Genomic DNA, 23,181 nt, shown 5'->3' on the forward strand with positions numbered 1-23,181 from the left:
GTTTTACTTGATGGGGGGCAGCTGCCCCCTTGCCCCCCAGCTACATCCATGAAAAAGAGTCCACTACCTCCTGAGGGAGACCGTTCCACTGTCTAAACAGCTGTTACTGTCAGAAAGTTCTTCCTGATCTTGAGTTGGAATCTCCTTTCTTGTAAACTGAAGCCATCGGTTTGAGTCCTAATCTCCACTGCAGCAAAAAACAAGCTTGGTCCATTTTCCGTGTGACAGCCCTTAAGATATTTGAAGACGGCTCAGTATAAAGCAGTATAATATTGACTCAGTATAAGACAGTTTCCTGTGTTCCTATGCTGGCCAGCTTTAAAAGGGGATAAGGCAAAATCCTGGAGAATAAAGTTATCAGTAGTTACTAGCCATGACAGATATATGATACTTCTAAGTTGCTGGAGGTCACAAGCAGGAGAGGGCTACTGCAGCTGTTTCCCTCCTACCATTAGGGTCCAGACCAGGATTTTCATACCAGGAAGCTGACCATCCTTGCAATCTATTCATAAGTAGACTAAAAGTATCATAGTTAATAGGTTAAGCTGTCCAGTTTTAAATCCACAGTGCTCTGATTTATTGCGTAGTGTATTCTATTTTGCCCTTTTGCTTGCTTTCCCCCTACTTTTTAAGAGACCAGCACATCCTTCTGAGATCTGGGAAGAGACTTGAGGTGTGTGGGCTGCTGCCTTTACTCAATTTATAAGAGAACCATCTGGGAAAAACAGGATGTGTTGGTCTCAATCCCTGGGTTTTCGGATGTTTGGAAGAATGCAAGCTCCTTTGATCTCCAAGTGGGATAAAACAGCTGGAAACTACCCCTGCCTGCCCCCAAGCAGTTTGTGTGTAGGTTGAACCAAAGTGTACAGGGTGAACTCCTCAGCAGTTTGTTAAATTAATTGATCTGGTGCACCCCCAGTTTCCCCCCTTTGGTTCTGGGGCTGTAGGTGACCAAAAGAAAAAGCGGGTGGCAACATCTACCAGAGTAAGATTCAACTGACAGTAGTGCAGGGCTGTTGTGTTGCAGCTGGGCAAATAAGCCCCAGCCAGTTTAGTCAGTGGTCAGGCATGTTGCAGGTTGTAGTCCAAAACATCTGGAGGGTACCATCTTGGCGCCTCCTAGTCTAGATTTACTGGCAGTAGAAACTGCAGGAGGGTAGAGAGTTGTTGCACTCGTGTCCTGCTTGTGGGCTTTTCAAAGGTATCTGATGTTGACTGCTGTGAGAACAGGTTGTTAGACTAGATGGGCCTTTGGTCTGATCCAGCAGGCTTTGTGTTATTATGCTCTGCGGGGTTCCAGGCATGAGTCTCTCCCAGCCCTGCTTGGAGATGCCAGGGACTAAACCTGGGACTTCTTGCATGCAAGCCAGGTGCTCTACCACTGAACTATGCCCTGTTTCCCATCTTGTGGCCTAAGTGAATCATGTGTTGTGCAAAGGACTCCCCCCATTCCTAAATCTAGGACTAATCAATTTAATGGCAAAGGGAGACAGATAGACAATGGTGTGAGACATGAATCTACCCTCTTTCTCCATTTTGTGCAGTTTTGCAAATTTCCCTTAGCTGCCACATCTTTAAAATAACACATTGCCAGAGTTCTCAGGAGCCACAAGAATGAGAAATGTGCTTTTCCCCTGGAAACCAATAGTCTCCTCTGTCCCACAGTGTGAACTTTTTAGATCAGTGCACTTTAATCTTGGGTCTCAGTCCAGATGTTGTAACTCCTATCAGTCTCAGCCAGCTTAGCCAAAAGTAATGGGTGGTGGGAGTTATAGACCAACAAAATCTGGGGACCGAAGGTTGATGATGAATGCTGTGTAGGACCTTTTTGGCTCTGGAACACCAGGAAATACATCACACAGACAATTAAGAGCTCAAGTCAGCTTTCTGCACATAATATTTATTAGAAGAACTGTTATGTAGAGATTAAACTTTTGGTTCAAAGAAAATAGATTGGCAAGGACAATGAAGCAAAACATCTATATGACCTATATCTCCCTTCCCAAAGCAGCTTGCAGCGGTATGTGTCATTGAGGAAATAAAGCAATCAGTTAAACAGCTCTTGAAACCTTACTTGTTGCTTGATAAAAATGTGTGCTCTAAAGCCTGCAGAAAAAGAAGTCAGCCTAGAAGTTAAATATTGACCATGGACTTCTAACAAAAGATCTTGCCCAAGTCACAAGGTTTTATTGCATGCTTGTGTACTAAGAATTGGTAATTTTCAGGAGCAGCAGGTATTTTAACTGGAGGCATATCTTTAAAACATATGGGGGGCATGTAAAGGAAAAATCTAATGTCTCGAAACTTGAACATGAAAGGTTTGATGAATATAGCAATTCACCATGCAAAGGTTTGCTGAAAACTCTGCAAGAGTTTTGCCTTAAATTTCTGCAAGAGTTAAGTAGCTATAGCCTGAGGCTCAAGATCAGAGGGAAAAAGTAGTTTAGGAGAAAAGGTCGTAAACATTTACCTGTGCTCCATGCTTTTCCGGCACAGGTCTGGGTTTTCCAGGTCTGTGTCAAAGCAGTTATGTTTTTGTTTTGTCCCAATGCTTTCCCCAGGAAAATGTGTGTTTTACTACTGAATTAGAGCAAACAGCAATCTGGAAAATCTGATTGCCAGGTTTTCCTGGGGAAAGTGCCGGGAGGGAATAAATTACCTGGACCTGGAGAGACCAGGCCTGTGCCTAGAAATGAGGCACAAAAGGGAGTGTGGATGAGCCCCAGCATATTTGCTTCATAATGTTGTAATGAGCCAGCCCAAACACCCTGGTGCCTGGCAGTACTTTTGGGCAGAGGTAGAGGGTCTCACTCAGCAGGGAAAATGACCAACCACTCTCTGAAGTGAAGGAATAGACATTACCATCCAAAAAGCCCCCCATGAGAAAACTATTAAGTCTAGAGTCTAAAACAGTCACCACTATTTTTAGGTGCTGTAATAAGTTTAATATCTTGAATTAAGATGGTGGTCTTATTAATTAGCAGCCACAACAAACACTAATATTCTACTGGAGGCCTCTCAACCAGGCAGGCACACACCCCTCACACTATTCTCCAGTGATCATCTCTAAACTACTACCCCAATGTCTCTTGTAAAAAAACAAACAAAAAAAAACCACATTACTATATGGATTTTTTTTAGTAACTATGTACTTTCAGAGAGAGTGAAAGACAACCACCTGCACTACTTCATGATGATGGCAGCGAGTGGAGGACCTTAAGAGTCTTTGTAGGCACAGGTGAATCAAAGGCACTTTCACATCCAAAGACAACACTTCAGTGACCCTGGCCTAAAATTACCTAACTATACCACTGCATCTCCCAATATTTCACAAGTCAGATAAGGACAATCATGTGGACACAACCCTATTCTCACACCAAGAATGATGACACAAGGGAACACCTTTCATGCAGTCACTATTCTGCACTATTGTGTAGGCCTGCCAGCTGTACATCTGTATGCATTTACCCTGTGAATAACCTGTTGAGCAGTTTGTATTTAAAAAAGAAAAAGCTTAAGAATATTCAAACCCACAACAGAACAGAGGGCATTTACAGATTAGCTACAATGCAACTCAAACACATTCAGCAACATTTCATTTCCAGACAAGCAATTTTGGTGGAATGGAAGGAAAGCTACTAGATATATGAAGCTGTCCTATAATGAATGGGGATATGGGACCTCTTAGCTCAGTAAATATCTGTGTTGCATGACAGCATTTGTCCAGGATCTTGGGATATGTTATCAATCACCTGCTGTTCATGATCCTTTAAAAACAAAACACCTGGAAATGGCAGAGTTCAACGTTATGCATATAAGGCATGTTTGAACTGAGCTACGCCCATTCTGTATGTGCCAAGGGTGGCCAGTTCCACATAGCTCCAAAAGAGGAAATGCATCATATGTGCACAAAAAGAACAGGTCACAGATTTGCATACAATTTGCACATGCTCATTTGTATGTCTAGCCACAAATTTAGAAAGAATTAATATAATAGAAATATTATATCCTATTGGGGTAGACGGTGTGACCTGTGCCTGCTCAGTTCTGCTATCAAGGTGCTGTTGATGGGCTACTTCAAGGTTTCTGCAGATCTGCCTTCTTATAGTACTTTTCCTTTAAGCTTGGATCAGACAGTCCTTCAAACAGAAAGTTGCATTCTAGGACATATGGCCACCCTCCCAGGTGTGCACGTCTCCATGTTGATTTTGTTTAAAAGCACCCCAAAATCAAAACAGAGGATGTTTTCAGGCTGTCACTATTTTCAGGTGGAATTCAATGACATATCAGCAAATTCAGGCGGCACAATTAAATATGATCCAGCTCTCTCGTGCAACAAACCTACTTCCTACCCTGCACCTCCCCCCCCAAAATAACCTGGTTTCCCCCCACCCCCAGTACTGACGGGAAAATACATTGGAACATGTAGAACGACAATTGCCTGGTGTAACATTGTATAACTTAGCCACCAGAGACAGGATTTTTAAAGAGATTAATACCAGAAAATAAGAGCTGTCTCTGAAAGATAGGGACAATGTCTCCCCCTCTGCATCTCATTCAGTTTAGCACTTGGACGAGTTTATCAGAATGAAATGTGTCCCAACAAATCTTCTCAAAGACAAATGATCTGGAGGTGCTCAGCAGTTTATAATTTCCCAACACTCTTTTCTCTGACTGATGACACTGGCTTTTTGTTCCTATTTTGGACCTGCCTGCCTGCCTGTTACTGGGTAGTAAAGTTAAATGAGTGAGTGTGAATTGCTTTCCCTAGGAAAAGGTGGCTAAAGAAGAGTAACATAAGAGCAGAGGAAGAACAGATGTTCGCTGGTCAGAAGGCAGTCAAATCATCCTGGCCCACATGGGCTACGGTCTTCTCTTGGGTTAGGCTCTTCCGGCCGATGGAAATCTAAGAGAAAATTGGAGAATGAATGGATGTTAATGAACTGGTTAGGCAATATAGACAGCAAAGCAGTGGCACGAAGAAGAAGAAGGAGGAGGAGGAGAAGGAGAAGCAGCAGCAGCAGCAGCAAGTGGTGCAAAACAGCACAGTGGCAATATACCACCGCATACAGACAACTACTGCAAAATTGAGCTGCTGCCGCTGCTGCCAGTCAATAGCCAAAGATGGGGGGGAGGCTGACAACCAGATTGGCTGCTACAGCAGAGCAGCCATGGGAATGTAGGAAGCTGCCTTATCCTGAGTTAGACAGTTAGTCCATCTAACTCGGGCCCCATCCACACTTCCTTTTCTCCCACTGCTTTCCCCAGGGGAAAACAGCTCTTTAGCGTTTAGCTGGATCAAATTCATGTTTCCTCCGCATTGACGTTTACTCTGATTCAGCACTACAGAGTGAGTTTTCCCTGGGGAAGGAGTAGGGCAATGCTTTTTCAGGCATGTAAGAAGTGGAAGCATGGCTGAGCTCTCAGTATTGTCCCCCTTGGCTAGCAAGGGCTCTCCAAGGTTTCAGGCAGGGAGACATTCCCAGCCCTACCTAGAGATGCTGGGGATTGAACCTGGACCTTCTAATTGCAAAGTGAGCTACCAGTGAGCTATGGCTCTACCTCTTGGAGGGAGGAGATATTAGAAGGGCAGTCAAAGACTGTCAAGACCAGGGTTCAAATCCTTTCACTCAGCCATGGAGCTTACTGGGTGACTATGGGCCAGTTACACACACTCAGCCTAAATCACCTCACGTGAGGATAAAATGGGCAAGAGAGAAAAGGATCACATATGCTATCCTGATTTCCCTGGAGGAAAGGGACTAGGAATAAGTAGTTTACGTGATCCAGATCCAGCTACATTATGCATCGCAGCCACACTGTGCCTGCATCATCGGTGCCAAGCATATTATTAGTATATAATTACAGCAGTTAAAATGACAACGACAAAACATATCATTAGCATTCCTAGGATGCCTTAACAGTGTTGAAAGTATCCCACATTCTTTACCTGTAACATCCAACAATGCAGGACATTATTATCCCTATGTTGCTGATGTCAGGGACAGGGAATGTATCCAATGTTAATCATAGGCCCATTGAAATGAATGGCTATGACTGACTTAGGTCCATTAACTTCACAAAGCCATTCCCAAGTAAAACAACCCACTGAATTTAAAGTTAAGCCGAGGCGAAAAGAAAGAAGAAAAGAAAAGAAAATTCCCATTCCCACACCCACCTCACAAAAAATAATATTCTGCCATTTTTACTCCATTTTTTAAAGTGTGTGTGTGTGTGTGTGTGTTTTGGCTGCCATTTAACTCCCACAATGCTTCAAAATGCAGCTAAGGCCAGGGCACTGTGAAGGGCGCAAAATGGTGACCTGACTGCCAATACAGTTGATCCTGCTGCTGCTAAGCCATGGATGTGTGTTTGCAGGAGGGAGAAGCTGTGCTATTGCTACCACTTACAGTGAGGTCTGCTCTGTAAGAAACTGTTGGAGAATTTACTGTATCCTGGGGGGTGATTGGTTTTTGTTTTGTTTATGTTGGGGTGTTTTTGCAGGGTGGGATGTATCCTCCCTGCAAATTTCAAAAAAACTTTGAATAAAAAGGAGAAGGGAAAGAAACCGTTGGACAATTTTTCCTTCCCCTAATGAAATTCAGTGAAATGTCCCCTAAAATACTCAGCCTATAGATAGGGTGGAAAATTCCTATATAGACCATGTGTGTACAGCACTAGTTAAAAGTTATAGCTAGGTAGATATAATCAGCAATATTTCTGTTTCGGTATTTAGCCTCTGCCTCAGTGTTTTTTCAACCATGGGTCTCATTCCAGATGCTGCAACTCCTATCGGCCCCAGCCAGATTAGCCAATGGAAAGGGATGATGGGAGTTATAGTCCAACATTGTCAAGGGAACCAAGGTTGAAGATCAATGCTGTATACTATACTACTGTATTTCCCTCCTCCTGTCCTCTACCTCTCCATCCCATTTTAATGCTTCAGAGAAAAGGCCCCACTCACTTAGAAGAGCCTCTCGTAGCACTTATCACAGTGGACAATGTCCCGGTGAATGAAAATTTTATCCAGGAGATCTCCCATTGGCTTGTGACAAATCCCACACTGTGGAGAGAGAAAGAAGAAATAGCTGCAATTGAAATATGCCAAAAAAAGAGAAAGATCTATACAGAAGAATCCCACACTGGTCGGGTGGCAGCATACAAAAGAAGATATTTATTCACACATCTTGGTTGGACAGGCAGCAAGCTTATTAATATTTTCAAATATTGCACATCAGTTATACAGCCACACAAAGAACAGGTGCTTGTGAAGATTCTGAAACACACCGAATGCTAAATTTCCTTGAATTACCATCTGCAGGAGGGATGGTGGAGACAGCTGGAAGATCTGCTTCCCCATCTTACACAGGAAGGTCCTCCCTTCTCTCTCCTCCACCCCGGTTGCCGAGCTTTCAGCTGCTCTTTCTCCTTCCTCGTCCTTCTCTTCTGTCTGGGGCTGCCAAACTGTACCAGATACTGACAGAGCCCAGGGACTCATAGCAGATAATAAATTGTGTAACCAATACCCTACTTTTGTGCCTGGTCTTGGTGTGGTGAAATAAGACATCTTGATACTTGTATACTATTGTTTTCAAAGGTTTCCGATTAATAAGTGTGAGGTGGTTCCCAAATGATATAACCTCCCCATTTTCCCCCTTGCCATATAGATCCATACGCATGACTTGTGGCAAAAAGAGGGACCTACCCGGAAGCAGTACTCATGGCAGCAGATTCTGAGGTTCTCAATGGTTATCTTAGCACAGTTGCGGATCTCACGGCCACAATAAGTGCAGATGTCTTCAGTTGGCCTAAAGTAAAGGAGGAGGAGGAGGACTCAGGAATGCATATAAGGGAAATGGGTTAACTACCACCAACTAGCCCATCAAGTGTCACTGCTCTTGACTGAAGCCTTCCTCTTGACTGGTTTAAGTGACCAAAAACAAACATCAGGAGATCTGATCCTCAGTTGTCCATAATGCTGTATTTTTCTTGCCTTCCCTACACAAGGCCATGGAACTCATAGCCTCTACATCTAAACGACATCTTGCATTTCCCCAGATTTCCTGCTTTTCTAATTTTGTGCAAAAGTTTTTTTAAAATCTAAATCTAGTGCAAGAAAGAAGAAAAGAATGCATGAGAAAAAAAGAGGAAAATAATTTTGTGTGAGCAACCCAATAGGCTCCTTATATAAAAACCTTTTTTAAAAAATTGCCCCTTAGTTCCAAAGTATGTAATGTTGTCCCTTTGTAGGAATTATCACTTGAACATTGTAATTATTTGTTATAATGAAGCTTTCCAGGTTGACAAACGGTCCTACCTTTTCGGGGGGCTGCTATTCAGAAAGCTGGCACTGCTATAACTTGTCTTCTCCAGTTCAGACAAATCAGCCAGGCTGCGACTGGGGGATAAAGGTAAGAATAGATCATTACATGTACAACATTACATGTACAATTTAAGGGTTAATTATTTTAGTGTTAAAGTCATCTAGCCAAGAAGGGGACAGGTGGAGGTGTTACTTAGCAAGTAGGCAGAATGGCATGATATTTGCTGAGGTAGCACATGCCCTGATTGGCTGTGTAGTTCTGAGGGAGCTTTTCCTCTGTAGGCTTGGTTGAATGTCTCCCTGCTATGTACAAACCTCTCTGTTCTTTTCTCCTTAAAGTATAGCCTGTTTTCATTCAGTTTTCCTCATTAAAGTGTGATCAGGATTTTCTCTCTCTCTGGACCCTATCTGTGTTATTCAAGTGACTTTGCAATCAAATATTGCATACGAGGAGGATCATTTAAATACACAAATATTTATAGATTGCAAGGAGCAACACTGAGAGATTATGGCAGACTGAGAGAGGTGGCTTTTATGCTGGAGTACCCAATGTCCTGGAGGCTTTTCCATTTTGAATTAAAATGGATATGCCACACAACCTTTATTACAATGCTATTCTATAATGTTTACTCACAAATATAGCCACCTTCAGTGAAAGGTCCTCTAACATTAATAAAAAGGTTTTCTGTTGGAAACTCTCTGTTGACCACAGCAGAAAGATTACTAACTGCCTCATACAATAGCCTTTCTTAATTCTTCAGTGTCCTACTATTTTACTAAATAGAAAAGAAAAGGGAACAAGAGTAGAAATCATTATTTAAAGCTGTCCCCCTGTAGGACAGGACACTGAGCCAATTAAGACAAGCTTTTCAAGGGTAATTCATTTCTAGTCTCCCAGCCAGGATCAATAGGATAAATAGGAACTTTTCCTGTTGACACTGGCTGGGTTAGTGCTGTACTTGCATCTTATTGCACCCAAACATAAAATGTCATAAATCAGAACTGAAAAAGCACTGGTGAACAATACAGAAAGCACTGGTCTGCAATGGCCTAACACTGATATTGTCTAGATGCTCTGCTAAAAGTGAGTGAACAAAGGATGGTAATTCCATGGCAGGCTCTAATTTGGAAACATCCAGGGGAGGTCAGAGATATTTCTGATTTCCCACATAGATGCTAGCTCTCAAAGCAACTCTTTACTTCATCCCCTCCTATATCCATGCCTTTTCTCATCTACTACATCATCAAATTTGGGGGAGCTATCTGAGGCATCTTCTGCATGTGTGGGACCATTTTTTGCGTCATCAGAGCCAAAGTAGCCAAAGGCAAACTAACAAAACGTTTTACACACAGATTTATCCATACATAAAAATGGTATAGGTTTACATGCTGCAGAGGCAATCATAGATGCACCCATCCACTCCACATTTCGTTCCCTTACCTATTGTAACGTGGTGAGGATGACAACTCCGTGCTGTTGACTGATTGCTTCACAAAGAGAAGGCCTTTGCTAAAAATGGCAAGAAACAGATTTTGAACAGGTTGTTTTATACATCTGTCTATCTACGCATGCCTGGCATGCTCTGATCCATGGGGTCACGAAGAGTCGGACACGACTAAACGACTAAACAACAATATCTATCATCTATCTATATCATCTAGCTATCATCTATCAATATCTATATCTATCTATCTATCATCTATCTATCTATCTATCATCTATCTATCTATCTATCTATCTATCTATCATCTATCTATCTATCTATCATCTATCTATCTATCATCTGTCTATGTATCATCTGTCTATATCATATTATTTCTATCCATTTTTAATTGTTGTTAATGATAATTTTGTCTATGTTTTAGCAGGGGGGCGGGTTCCATCTGTAAGGCACCTCAAGGTGGAAGTGGAGTATAAATATTTGTAGAAGTAGAATAACAAAGCTTACTTCAGATAAGACAGTCTAAGAGTCTGTGATATATAGTGTCTAGAGCAGGCATGTCCAAAGTCCATTTTGGGGGCCTAATGTAGCCTGCCAGTTGGTTTAATCCGGCCCCTGTGGCAGTTTATTTCTTGCGGTAAAATTCTAAAAAAAGCTCAACAACTTCAATCCCCCCCCCAAAAAAAGGTCGGCCCCCACGGCCCTTCACTTCATCAAATCTGGCCCTCTTTGAAAAAAGTTTGGACACCACTGGTTTAGAGAGTGCCAGACAAGGAGCAGGAACTGCCACATTCAGTTCCCTAGCTAAGCCATGAAGGTGACTAGAGGGGTGTTCCAATGAATCCCCTCATGGTTTGAATGCATGTGTGAAGGGTACATGAGGTTGCAATGAATAACCCTTGCCTGCCCTTGCTGATGATGCATGCAGCAGCCTTGCTGTGTGTTTGGTGGCAGTGCATAGGGGCCATATATGGCTACTGATGAATACTATTATTATTATTACTATTACTATTACTATTGCTGTTGCTAAACCTATAGCCTGCCTCTCCTCCAAGGAACTCAAGGTGGCATACATGTTTCTCCCCATTTTATCCGCACAACAACCCTGTGAGGTAGGTTAGGTTGCGAGGATGTGGCTGGCTGAAGTCTACCCAGTGAGTTTCAAGGGTGAGCAGGGATTTGAACCCCTATCTCTCAGATCTCAGTCCAGTACTCTAACCTCTGCACCACATAGACACATGCACACTGGACTCCTCCACAGTGCCCTATTATGGCTGGTAGAGGGCTGTTTGAAGGGTGAAGCTAGCCAGTGCAACCTCCTCATGAGCCCTTCTCAGGTGACTCTGGGCTAGCCATGACCTCTCTCAGGCTGGATCTAGACACATCAAAAAAGCGATTCAGTTAAACACGTTGTAGACTTCATACAGTGAAATCCTGTTGGTGAAAAACGGGACTTCACAGCGCTTTCTCTTTACCAAAGTAGCTGAGTCCTCAGTCTAATCTACCTGACAAAGTTGTAGTGCTGAATCAACGTAGGAGAAAGGGGAACTTGTATAATATCCTGATCTCCTTAGAACATAAAGATGAAGGCGAGATTCTGGAAGTGCAGAAATGAAGGCCACATTCTGGGAACCACTAAGCAGTTCTGTCACTATTAATGTCACAGGCAGTGGACAATGACTTGTGGGAGTGAGTAGCCATGAAAACTAGCTTCCTCTTGACCTCCACTTTTTACCTTGATGTGGTGGGGTCTGAGTCATAACCAGAGGCCGAAGGATTCTTAAGCCGAGAGGAAGCTGCCGCAGCCCTCTCATCTGAATTCCTGTCAAGGGAAAGGAAATTAGATAAGCAGCACATCTAATTAGATGTCAGCTCAGGGGCATGTGTTAGAGAAGGGTAGACATTCAGAGTGGCATCCCTGCTGTATCCCCTCATTGCCTGAGTAGCCATCAATGAATGTTTGGTACAAGGGCCAGGTGTAGAGAGTCCTCCACAACATACATTTAAAGCACATGGCTTCCCACAAAGAATCCTGGGAACTGTAGATACAGGGAACCTCATGGAGATACAGTTCCCAGCACTATGAACAAACTAGAGCCAAATATCTGTACCAGCAATTGTAAATTTAAAGCTTTGGCAGGTTGTTATGGGTGAATAACAATCCCACCCAAACCAATTTAACCACCTCATCTTTACCTTCTGATATCTGTGTCACAGATGTCCTTATAGAAAGGCACCCTATGGCTCCTTGGGGAGCCAATTATTGGGCCATCTCTGAAGGGGTAGTAGGACATACTGGGAAGAAACAGATATATCATTGTTAGCAAAACAGCAAGAAATGTAAGAACAAATGAGATGATGCCTTTTATGGGTTGTCTCTAAATAACCAAAGAGAGCTTTCAAAGCACATGTGCATTATTAAAAACACCCATTCTTACATTTTAAAGAAATTAAGGCCCTTGCTTTGGTCCATACATATACATTTTTATTCATTATGCAGATGCCCCTGTTCCTTTTGGATTAACCTTTAGTTGTTCCAGTAAAATATACTTTGCCTTTTGCTTTGTGCTTCTAAAGCACATTAAGCTCAATTCTTTAACATGTTTCTCTGGTAATAGTCACCACCAACAAAATATGGCACTGCATAATGCTCCTGGAAGCCAGCCATGTCCTTTTCCAGGACACTGCTTCCCATTCCACCATTTCCTATTATTTTCCCCTAACAAACCAGCCAGTATTCCATGATCACTGAACATGCTAAGTCCCCATTTGCCTATTTTGGATTACCCCACCCCTACCTTAGAGGATTTATTGTACTTCTATAAACCTCAATGTTCCCTCAAGCCTAGAACTAACTATGATGGCTATTATCTGCTTCCACTGCCAAAAGGCAGTGTGTTTCTGAATTCCCGTTTCTGGAAACTGCAGGAGAAGAAAGGGCTACTGCCCTCAGGCCTTGCTTGTGGGCTTGCCACAGACATCTGATGCGCCAATGTGAGACCAGAGTGTACTAGATGGGCCATTGGCTTCACCAGCTGAGCTATTCTCACGTTCTCCGTCTTGTACACAAACTGTACCATTTTGGATGGACAAAGATGGATACTTGAAGAATGAGTTTGCTATTGGTGCATAGAATTCTGGCATGAGAAGCAACTACGTCAGCCACATATTTCAAAATGTTCTGCAGGACAAGCACACTGCAGTGATAAGAAGAAGTTCAGCTAAACCACTGTTTTGCTCGCAGAGGGTTGAACAGGATTGCACACAAGCATGGGATCGGCAAGGTTAGGATAATGGTGATGCCTATTGCAATAATGCTATCCATGGCAACTGAGCTGATTTTTCCTCCTACTATTCTCAAGCCATCACTGGTATTCTTGCATATCCTGTCTCTTTGCTATCATGTTATCTGGTTGTGATGATTCGTAAGTTAGTGCTTCCACTGATTTCTGAAGACCCTTTTTACTATACAGACCAGAATCCAACTGATCTAAGCCAGGTTATAAGATTCTCAGGTCCAATTCCCACACAGCTTTCACTCTACTGTTCTCTGTGGATTTCTTACTTAGGTCTTTTGGACTGTTCAAAGCCTCTTTACCTTCCACTGTTGAATGCTTGGTTGTTCAGGTATGATGTTATCTCATGACTGATCTCCAACTTTCTGGCATTGGATGGCTGGTTGCTCAGATATGATGACATCCCATGCCTAGTTTCTGATCTGATGGTATTGTTGGGTTGGCAATCCAGATATGACGATCTCCTGTGACCTCTCTCCAACACACTGGGGTTTTCCATATAGGTTGGCATCCTATGACTTGTCTCTGACATGCCCAAAGTAACCCCCCTGGAGAGACTGAAAGAAATCCTAATTGTCATCATAGCAAGATCTCTCAGAGGATGACTCTGTTGCCTATCTGCCATGATTAACTATTGGAGTAGTTAATCCATAAAACATGGAGAATCTCAGCACCATGTTTGATTTACAAGAAAGAATGTTGTCTCCTCTGTCCAAAACTGAGGGGACAGCAAGATGGTTTGCAAGCCCTGGCATGTAACGGTGGATAAATTTATCCAGATGGAAAGAAGCTGGAGGAAAAGGAAGCCCACAACATCTGGTGGTGCTAACAATGTGAAATAGTTTGCAAAATTGCAAACTATTTTATTGCTGAGGAGGAGGAGGAAGAGTCAAGGACAAAGAAGGCAGCAATCCAAAGCAGAAATCAATAGATCTCACATCCAAGTGATAAAGAAGGAAGTTTTAACCAGTCTGAAAAATAAGGGAAAGTGCCAGAAAGATAAACTGCACCACCGTTTTTTTAAAGCCACCAGATCAGCTAAATCCTATAGAAAAAATAGAACAAGTTAGTCCCAACGAATCCCCTTTGCTTTTAATGGAACTGTTGGGACTAACTTTAGCTGGATTTGGAGCTAAAGAATGATGAAAGCTTAATGAGAATAAAAACAAATAGCCAAAATATCAAATCTAATGAAGTTTGTTCAGTAGACATGTTTTGGTTTTTTTCTAAACCAGATTGCCATTCTGGAATATTTGGCTATTTGAAATAAATTCAGATCAGCAGGATGCAAAGGTATACCCATGGATGCTGAAAGAACTAGATGAGGAACTTTCAGAGTTACCAGCATCTATTTGGAGAACTCAGTGGAAGATGGATGAAAAGACTGTAGAAAGGTAAATAATGCACCATGAACATGATATTTCACATTCTAAATAAAGGCCTTGGCATAGTCCTACACAACATATGAAGAAGTTAATATCCTCCTCTCATTCTGACTGAAAATCTGACCTGTGTTTTGGTTTCTAACAGATTAACAAAACACACAATAGGTCACAATATGCTTATTGCCGGTCTGAGATTAAGTGATGTTCCGATTTCTCATTAACCTCTTCTGTCAGCATGTTTGTCAAATTAGCTAGTGCCACAAAACTGAGAAGGACTGTAAACAATAAGAAGAATAGGATTAGGTTTAAAAATGATTGGCAGCAAAGCAGTAATATAAAATGAGAAGACCCAACTATGTAAATATGCCAGAAGAAAATAACGCAACAAGAGAAACTTCATCTCAGGAAGCACTAGAGTGCAGATAGCACAATTCCACAGGACAAGCAAGTTGAAAAATACGAATACTACACCCAGTTTTGATTGCCGCTTTAAGAAAGGTGTAAAATTCATAACACAAACAAATTTAAATGGATTCACAAGACAGGAACAAATGAGATCAACTGCCAGAATGTTTGGGAAGGGACTCAAGAACTCAAGATGCTGAATCTAGAAAGACGAAGATTAATGATTGCAACTTTCATATAACAAGGAAAAAAAGTGAAGCAACTGCTTTCTCTCTTGCCAGACATGGAAAAGACAAGAGGCAACTGAACCGAAGTCATAGCAGGTGAATATTTGTTTCACTGTCCTAACCATCATAACATAGGTTGGTATCATGACCTTGCCCGTACACTAACATCTGCATTGAAGGCCCTATTTGTGTGCCTACTGGAATGGCTGATTAGGCTGATGTGTGCAACAGAGAGTCACGGAACTCCCTTCTGAATGACTTATGCATGCCCCCCTTTAGCACAGGCTTTCAAGAAGGCCCTGAAAACATCTCTCTTCACTGCTAGAGCGGTGGAACCTTCTGCATGCAAAGCAGATGCTCTACTACCTCTTCCTGTTGCTTATACTCAGCATGTGGCATTTCCCTGTTTGTGGTGAAATAACCCATCAAATTTAACATGCCGTCAGCATAAACCACAATTTTGCATGCTGACGTACCTCGTGAGAGGGTGTGCACTGAGCATGCAATTCCTGCTTGCTGTCTTCTGTGGACGCACAGCTAGGGAAGTGTTGTGGGCTAAGTTATAAAATGTATTCATCCTCTTAAGTGGAGAGATAAAATCTATCAGAAGCTTGCAGCAGCAGCAGCAGCAGGAGCAGCAACCCATTATGTACATTTACTAACTAACTGAGACTCTCACATTACCTGCCATTGCTTGGCCCCTGCCCTACTCCTGTCCATTTCACAGCAGCCTCAGACACAGAAATCAAATAGGTGCATGTGGAACAATAAAACAATGGAGAAAGAGTTTTGTTTGCTTTGTTTTCTCATGGCAGGATGCTTTTAAAGAACAGGATAAGAGGCAGGGAGGTGGAAATGGCAACCCTACAGTGCACTGGTGGGGTGGGGGTGGGGAAATGATATTTTTACAACAGGGATGGGGAACCTGTGGCTCTCCGAGTGTTGCTGGATTCCAACTTCCATCAGCCCCAGTCAGCATGGCCAATGACCAGGGGTGATGAGAACTGTAATCTAACAACAACTAGAGAGTCATAGGTTCCCTGCTGTAAGTCCTGCTGTAGTAGAAATGTAAATAATACTCAATGGTTTTAAAAGAGGTTAAGATTATCTGTACCTGCTGGCCACAATGGTGATGTTCTCCCTCCACTGTTCCTCTGAATAGCAGTTGCTGGGAAGCTCAGGTGGGCAGAGAGCTGTTGCACTCATATCCCACTTGCAGAATTCCCACAGGCATCTGGTTGGCCACTGTAAGAACTAGACTAGATGGGCCTTTGGCCTGATCTAACAGGGCTCACCTTGCATGCTTATTCCCTATGTTGCAGATGTGGATGCCAAGAGAAAGAGAGTAGCTTGCTGAAGGCCACCTAAGTCAGTTTATGGTAGTCACAAGATTTCAACCTGGGGCTCTCTATGTTTCTGTTGGGAGCTGGAGTCCATTGACATCTGGAGAGCTACAGGCTCTCTGGTAATGCGGCATCTTCCCAGGCCACAGCTCAAGCATGAAACTATGAGATCAGTGAGGAATGGCAACTCTGCAGACACTGAAGCCTTCCATGTTTCCTTACCCTGATGTGTCCGAATCTGTCCCATGCTCTCCTTGTTGGCTTTCCGGAGTGGCAACGCCACTCTCTGTAGAGAGAGAACTGGACCTGCCAGGGAAATAAGAGGGGATATAAACATACGTATGTGTGCGCAAACCATGCTTTCCAACTTTCCATTGCTGTGAGCATTTGGGCAGAGATGGCCAGAAAAACAATCTCTGGTCAAATCCTTGTGAGCAAGTTGGAGAGAAGTGGGACCTTGCATATAGAATACAGTGGTACCTTAGTTCTCAAACGCCTTGAACTCAAACAACTTGGAAACCCAACACTGCAAACCTGGAAGTGTTCCAGTTTGCAAACTTTTTTTGGAAGCCAAACATGCTCCGTTTTGAGTGCCACACTTCTTGTTTTAAGTGCCACACCTCCGATTTGAGTGCCACACTTCCGTTTTGAGTGTTACGCTGAGGTCTGTCTATTTTTGCTATTTATTTTGTGTTTTTGTTTTTGTGGCTCTTTTTGTTTTGTTTTTGTAACTGTGTGGAACCCAGTTCAGCTACTGATGGATTGATTGATTGTGTGACTGCAGTACATTGTTTATTGCTTTCATTTTATGGATCAATGGTCTCGTTAGATAGTAAAATTCATGTTAAATTGCTGTTTTAGGGGTTGTTTTTAAAAGTCTGGAATGGATTAATCCGTTTTGCATTACTTTCTATGGGAAAGTGCGCCTTGGTTTTGGAATGGACTTCCAGAACTGATTAAGTTTGAGAACCAAGGTGCCACTGTACTGTGGAAAACATAGAGAGAAGCCTGTTCACTTCAAAACTGCAAGCACTGCCACAGCTTTCTCCCTTCTAAGATAAATATGTCCATTTCCATTTCTCTCCTTTTCTGTTTTTTCCAAATATTAAATTCAGTTTGGCACATTTCTGCAAACATTTGTGCATTTATTTATTTCTACAGTTTGCATGAAAATTCATAATTGTCATGCGCACCTCCTCTAATATGCACAATTTTGGTATGCGATTTTGCCTAGTATATGCATTTTTGCAAGCAATTTCCCCCAAACAGAATGCATCTATGTACACTGTTTTCACAAGCATATGCATCCCCCCATGCACTTTTTATTCATATACACTTTTGTGTACGGGTTCTTTGGTGGGATAACTGCACCACACAATTCAGAGAAGTGCAAAGTTTTGAAGGATAGTTTGGCTTTGGTTTGTGTATTGATTTGGGAAGTGTGAATTTTGCAAGTTCACATTTAATTACAAAGGGGGGAAGGATCTCCATTATTCCTCCTTCCTTTCCCTGCCCGAAAGATCCATTTATTTCCCCTGCAACAGAGGTAATATGCCAGCAGTGGTGGAGACTCCAGAAAGACCCAGTGAAGTTTGCTCCTGAGAAGAAACTGATGCTACTTGCTTGAGTTCCATCAGGGAGAGGACCCCCCGAGAGCATTCTGTGAGCAAGGCATGTCCTTTTCACATAGTGATACTCCATCGCAGCAAGAACAGCTCTTGAACCCTGCACTCACCTTGCACTTTCCAGCTCTGACTCATCCCTTCTGGCAGCTCTTGGGAGTTCGCCTTGGATGCCGGTACTAAGGCTGCTTTCACTGGACCATGAACCAGATCTGACCGACGAAAGACAGTAACATTTGCAAATCTTGTCCATTAAAAAAAGAATACAGACGCAATATACCTCTCATACCAGTTGTTGGGAATCACAGGTGGGGTGACCTCTGGCCTTGTTTGCAAGCTTCCCATAGGACTGCCACACTAGTTTATCTCTGCCGGTTGTGTGACAGTTTGTATATTTTCCTGCCTGCTTTGTTTTAATGTGTATTTGATTTTAACGTAAATCTGGCAATGAAGACTGGAAAAGGAATATCTGAAATAAATGGGAGAGCAATCCAGCCCCCTGAACTGCCATGAGCCTTGCCATCACCTGATCTGGGTTTGGTTTGCTTTTCAATCATAGGTTCTCGTGCAGCAAAGGGGCTTCCTTCCTCTCTCCCTCCACCACACCTTCTGCTCTGCCTAGTGTGTGGCAGGGCTGTGGCTCTACCACTCCATCAAGCCCTGCTATTGTTTGCCAGGGATTAAGGCTGTAGCCTATGTATAAATAAATAATGGAAACTGAGCATGCTCAGTAAGCACGGAATAGTGATTGACAGTTTTGGAGAAAAACTGGAAAACAAAGTGGGAAAGGGAATGGAATGTTGTGGTTTGAACTCTAGAGACAAATACTCCACACCGCAACATAGTGCTGCAGGGACCCACTTATATATAGATTACAGAAGCAAGAGTTACTTTTAAGGAACAAAGGCACAGGTGAAAAATGACATTGGTATCCTAGAGACAGTGGAGCTGCAAAATATCTTCAACAAAGGGAAGGTTCGACAGGGTCCTCCTCTCACTGCTTCTGTGAAAAGTTTTAAAGAAAGCAGCTCATCTGACTTTTGCCCCGACCATATCAAGCAGTGAAGGTGGAACCTTCTGTTGTCTGCCTCCTTACTTTGCCAGATGAGCTTCCACCTTTTTGTATTCTGTGTCACTTGGACTCTCATATGCCATCTCTTGCTTAGCCTTCTTCTCAAAGTCAGAGAAAGATCTGCAAGAAGAAAGGAGACGGTTGCGGACCCACTTGCAGTGACACCTCCCCAGGGAGCAAGGCCTAGCCTTAGAAGGTGAACAAACTGGACAAGACAATGTTCTCGGATTTAAAATTGGCCACGGCTTTATTGATTCCAGGTATAGGTAGGATTTGGCTTAGATACTGGATGTATATTATCTCAGCCTCCAGGTAGAGGGCTGACACATGACAGGGTTGAGTCTGCGATTAATGAGTTCTCCACAAGACGCAGGTGTACATGGATGGCCATCCCAGGGTGCTGAAGGAAGCTCTAGGGCCCATCTGCCCCATGCCTTGGCTTTTGGACAGAAACTTCCACCTAGCTCCCGTTAACGGGGTACTTTGTGATCGCACAGGTTTGAGGTAGGGAGTGATGCACCACTTCTCCCCTGGCCTGATGTTAGACTAAAAGGATTCCACCTAATGCCTTATCAAGCCAAGTTGCAACTATTGCTATGGGGAAGGCAAAACCTGCAAACGGGGCCAATCTGTTTGCAGGCAAATTCCTTCCTAGCTCTGAAAATGGCAACCATTACTGAACCACAGGAAAGCCAGTAAGCGCAGTGCCCTGGGAAGGAAGGAAATTTGGCATACAAAACCCACAGCATCACTAAATGGGGTGGAGAGAGGGAGGGTTGTTCTTAACCTGACTGCAGTCCCAAGTGTGGGCACAGCCAGCATTTCTGTAGGATAGGGGCAGATGGGAGAGAAGTTTGCTCCACTCTGGTCCTCTTACAAGCCCCGCCCACTCAGCCTGGCCAGATGGGCCAGAATTCAAATAACCAGATGGCAGGAACACCCGTCACTCCTAGCAGCCAGCCTTGGGATTCCACAACTGCAGGCCACCTCGCCCAGCATTGCTCCCTGGGACTCGAGGCCCTCCGCAACAGGCCGCAACCACCGCCCATCCTGGGACTGGGTAAGCTGCCAATTCCAGTCTATCCTAAAACTATTGCCATCCATGAAATTGCCAGAAGCTGCTCCTTGCTCCTATTAGACAAAGGCTACATTCACACCATACATTTAAACTACATGGCTCTCGCAAAGAATCCAGGGAACTGTAGTTAGTTAAGGGTGCTGGGAATTGTAGCACAATGAAGAGTAAAGTATGGTCCCTAGGACTCTTTAGGGGGAGCATCATGTGAATTAAATGTAGAACGTATGAGCTGCCATATGTCTGGATTTTCCCAGGCATTGGCTGATTTCTGCCCAGACACTGCTGCCGACTGCAGTATTCTGGATATGTCTGAGAAAATCCGGACATATGGCAACCCTAAATTAACCCACATGAACACAATGAATTACTGCAGGACCAATGACACTAATTCTTAGCATGGCTTACAAAGCTTTAGGACAACATATCTCTGATTAATTTTCTGGAAGTCTGAGTAGCTGTGTGTAGGGACCCTTCAGTGCAGTGATGGGGAACCAGTAGCCCTCCAAATGCTGGTGGACTACAATTCCCATCATCCTTGAGCATTGCTTCAGCTGAGGTTAGGCTTCTTGAATTTATAAATAACCCCTTCCCCTAAAAAAAACTCCCAAAAGCAATTTGCAACAATAATAAAATGCAGTGATAAAAATACATAAGCATATTCAAGACACAGCCAGAGTAAAAACATCCAAACGTTGGTGCTGCCCAAATGCACAGGGTGGGAGGGAAGAGTTGCTGGGCACTGAAACAAGGACAAGCTGGTGCCAAGCAGGCCTCCCTGTAGATAACAATCCATAGACAAGAAGCAGCTGTTTGATTGATATACTACCATATCTTGCTAAATTTCATTCACACCACCGGGCATGGTAAGACACAATAGCAGACCATTCTGTTCCTCCATTATTTTACCCATGAAAATGGCAGTAAATAACTGTATGCTAGAATACCACCCCAAATTTTGTCAGATGGTGACACAATCCATGACAATCATGGGGAAATTATAGATCAAAACCCCCATAATTTTCCAGGTTAGCAGGTAGCAAACAGATTTCTTTTCCTGTAGGAAATTAACACAGATATGAGCACTAAATTTTCCCGTGGATTCTGCTACATTTCCACAAGTGGCTTTTATGTCATGTGAAAGATCATATAAAATGCAGAAATTATCAGGAAGATGCAGCCCTGGTTTGGGAAGTTCAGATTAGGTTGGCTTGCTTTTTAAAGCATACTGCATTGAATTCCCAACTCCATTCCTAATTATGATAGCCAATTCCTCCAAGGTGATGTGGTTCCCCCCCCCATCAAGGGGGGAATATGGACTATTTCCCTAAAATTGAACTCTTTACCTAGGATAGCCGAAACCTGGTTCTGACCTGCTGGGAAGAAGGCTGATGACAATATAGCTAAAATGCCAATTTTGCTTTTTCCTATGTACCTTTTTGAGCCAGCATCCCCATCGCTGTCAAAGTGGGTGGGAACACTGTATGCTGCTCCAGAAGGAGTATCGGTGCTGTCCCTATTGAAAGAGCCAGCCCTATCAGAGACAGAAATACAGTTCAGTGTTAGATTAATATTCAGTGCCTGGATTTGCTGGTTTTCCTCTTCCATCCCCTTTTTCATTTGTATTGTGGCTATTAAACTGTAAGCCCATGCGCAGGGAGCATGTTGCTGTTCTAAAGTCTTTTCAGAAGCACTTTAGGTGCTGCTTACATGCAATTGGGGGCCCTACTGAAGTTGTATTGGGAAGTTTTAAATGACTGATATTTTATTATGTTTTTATATGTGCTGTAAGCCGCCCAAATCTGTGTGAATTCTGTGACTCGTGAACTTGGGCTCCCTGGTGGAGCTTCCCTCTTTGTGAGCCTGGGCAGATCTGCCAAGAAAACATCCAGCGAATTTTTGTTACGCATGAAGCAACATGGATTGTCAATGGCTGCTGAGCATGACAACAGTATATTCTGCCTCCAGTATCAAAGGCGGAATGCTGCCACTGAATGCCGGTTGCTGGGGAACACAAGTGGGGGAGAGATTGCTATTGCACTTGTCTCATGCTGCAGGGCTTCCCGCAAGCATCTGAGTGGCCACTTTGAGAGCAGGATGTTGGACTAGACGGGCTTTTGGTCTGATCCAGCAGGATTTTTGTGTGTGTTCATGCATATCATTTCCCAGTGTTAACTTCCCAGGGAAAAAAGGGAACAGGGAGGACCCAGTTTAAATCTTCACTAAGCTTAGGAAGCTCATTTGGTGACCCTGGGCATAGATATAGCGTGTTGTAGGGGTTAGAGCGTCAAACCTAGAGGGCTAGACTTAGAAGACCCAGGTCCATTGATGCATTTGAAATCCAGTAAGTGAAATTGGGCCAGATTCAGCTTTAACCTACCTAGGAGAGTAGGGAAGGGGTATAGCTGAGTGGTAGGGCATCTGAGAAGATCGCAGGTTCAATTCCTGGTGCCACCAGGTAGGTCTGGGAGAGACCCTGGAGAGCCACTGCCAATCAGTGCAGACAAGATTGAGCTTGACGAACTACAGGAATACTGTGAGGTGCTCCAATGTACATTCTTAGGGGTGAATTGGCAGCTGCTGAAATTGCAATTATGGTGCCTTTTTTCAGGTGCAGGCTAATTTTAGGCCCTTGGAACAGAGCAAGGTGGGGATTTCAGTGGGACATGGGTGGCGCTGTGGGTTAAACCACAGAGCCTAGGACTTGCCGATCAGAAGGTCGGCGGTTTGAATCCCTGCGACGGGGTGAGCTCCCGTTGCTCGGTCCCTGCTCCTGTCAACCTAACAGTTCGAAAGCACGTCAAGTGCAAGTAGATAAATAGGTACCGCCCCGGCAGGAAGGTAAACAGCGTTTCTGTGCGCTGCTCTGGTTCACCAGAAGCGGCTTAGTCATGCTGGCCACATGACCCAGAAGCTGTATGCCGGCTCCCTCGGCCAATAAAGCGAGATGAGCGCCACAACCCCAGAGTTGGCCACAACTGGACCTAATGG

At 43.5% G+C, this 23,181-nt stretch overlaps 1 protein-coding gene across 1 annotated transcript in view; it reads right to left on the reverse strand.

Annotated features, from left to right (window-relative positions):
- Positions 1-1,884: 1,884 nt before the first annotated feature.
- Positions 1,885-23,181, reverse strand: part of ZNF185 (zinc finger protein 185 with LIM domain) — a 69,366-nt gene continuing 48,069 nt past the window's right edge. The window contains exons 19-30 of the mRNA XM_083595914.1: positions 21,626-21,724; positions 19,140-19,235; positions 18,157-18,255; positions 16,644-16,727; positions 13,364-13,618; positions 11,962-12,060; positions 11,501-11,587; positions 9,765-9,833; positions 8,318-8,398; positions 7,706-7,808; positions 6,965-7,063; positions 1,885-4,906 (exon numbers count right to left, since the gene is read on the reverse strand). Of these exons, the coding sequence (XP_083452040.1) occupies positions 6,965-7,063; positions 7,706-7,808; positions 8,318-8,398; positions 9,765-9,833; positions 11,501-11,587; positions 11,962-12,060; positions 13,364-13,618; positions 16,644-16,727; positions 18,157-18,255; positions 19,140-19,235; positions 21,626-21,724 (1,171 nt within the window). The 3' untranslated portion in view covers positions 1,885-4,906. The remainder of the gene's footprint in view (positions 4,907-6,964; positions 7,064-7,705; positions 7,809-8,317; positions 8,399-9,764; positions 9,834-11,500; positions 11,588-11,961; positions 12,061-13,363; positions 13,619-16,643; positions 16,728-18,156; positions 18,256-19,139; positions 19,236-21,625; positions 21,725-23,181) is intronic.

This window comes from Podarcis filfolensis (genome assembly GCF_964270895.1).
Source record: "Podarcis filfolensis genome assembly, chromosome: Z".
In the NCBI taxonomy this organism is placed as follows: domain Eukaryota; kingdom Metazoa; phylum Chordata; class Lepidosauria; order Squamata; family Lacertidae; genus Podarcis; species Podarcis filfolensis.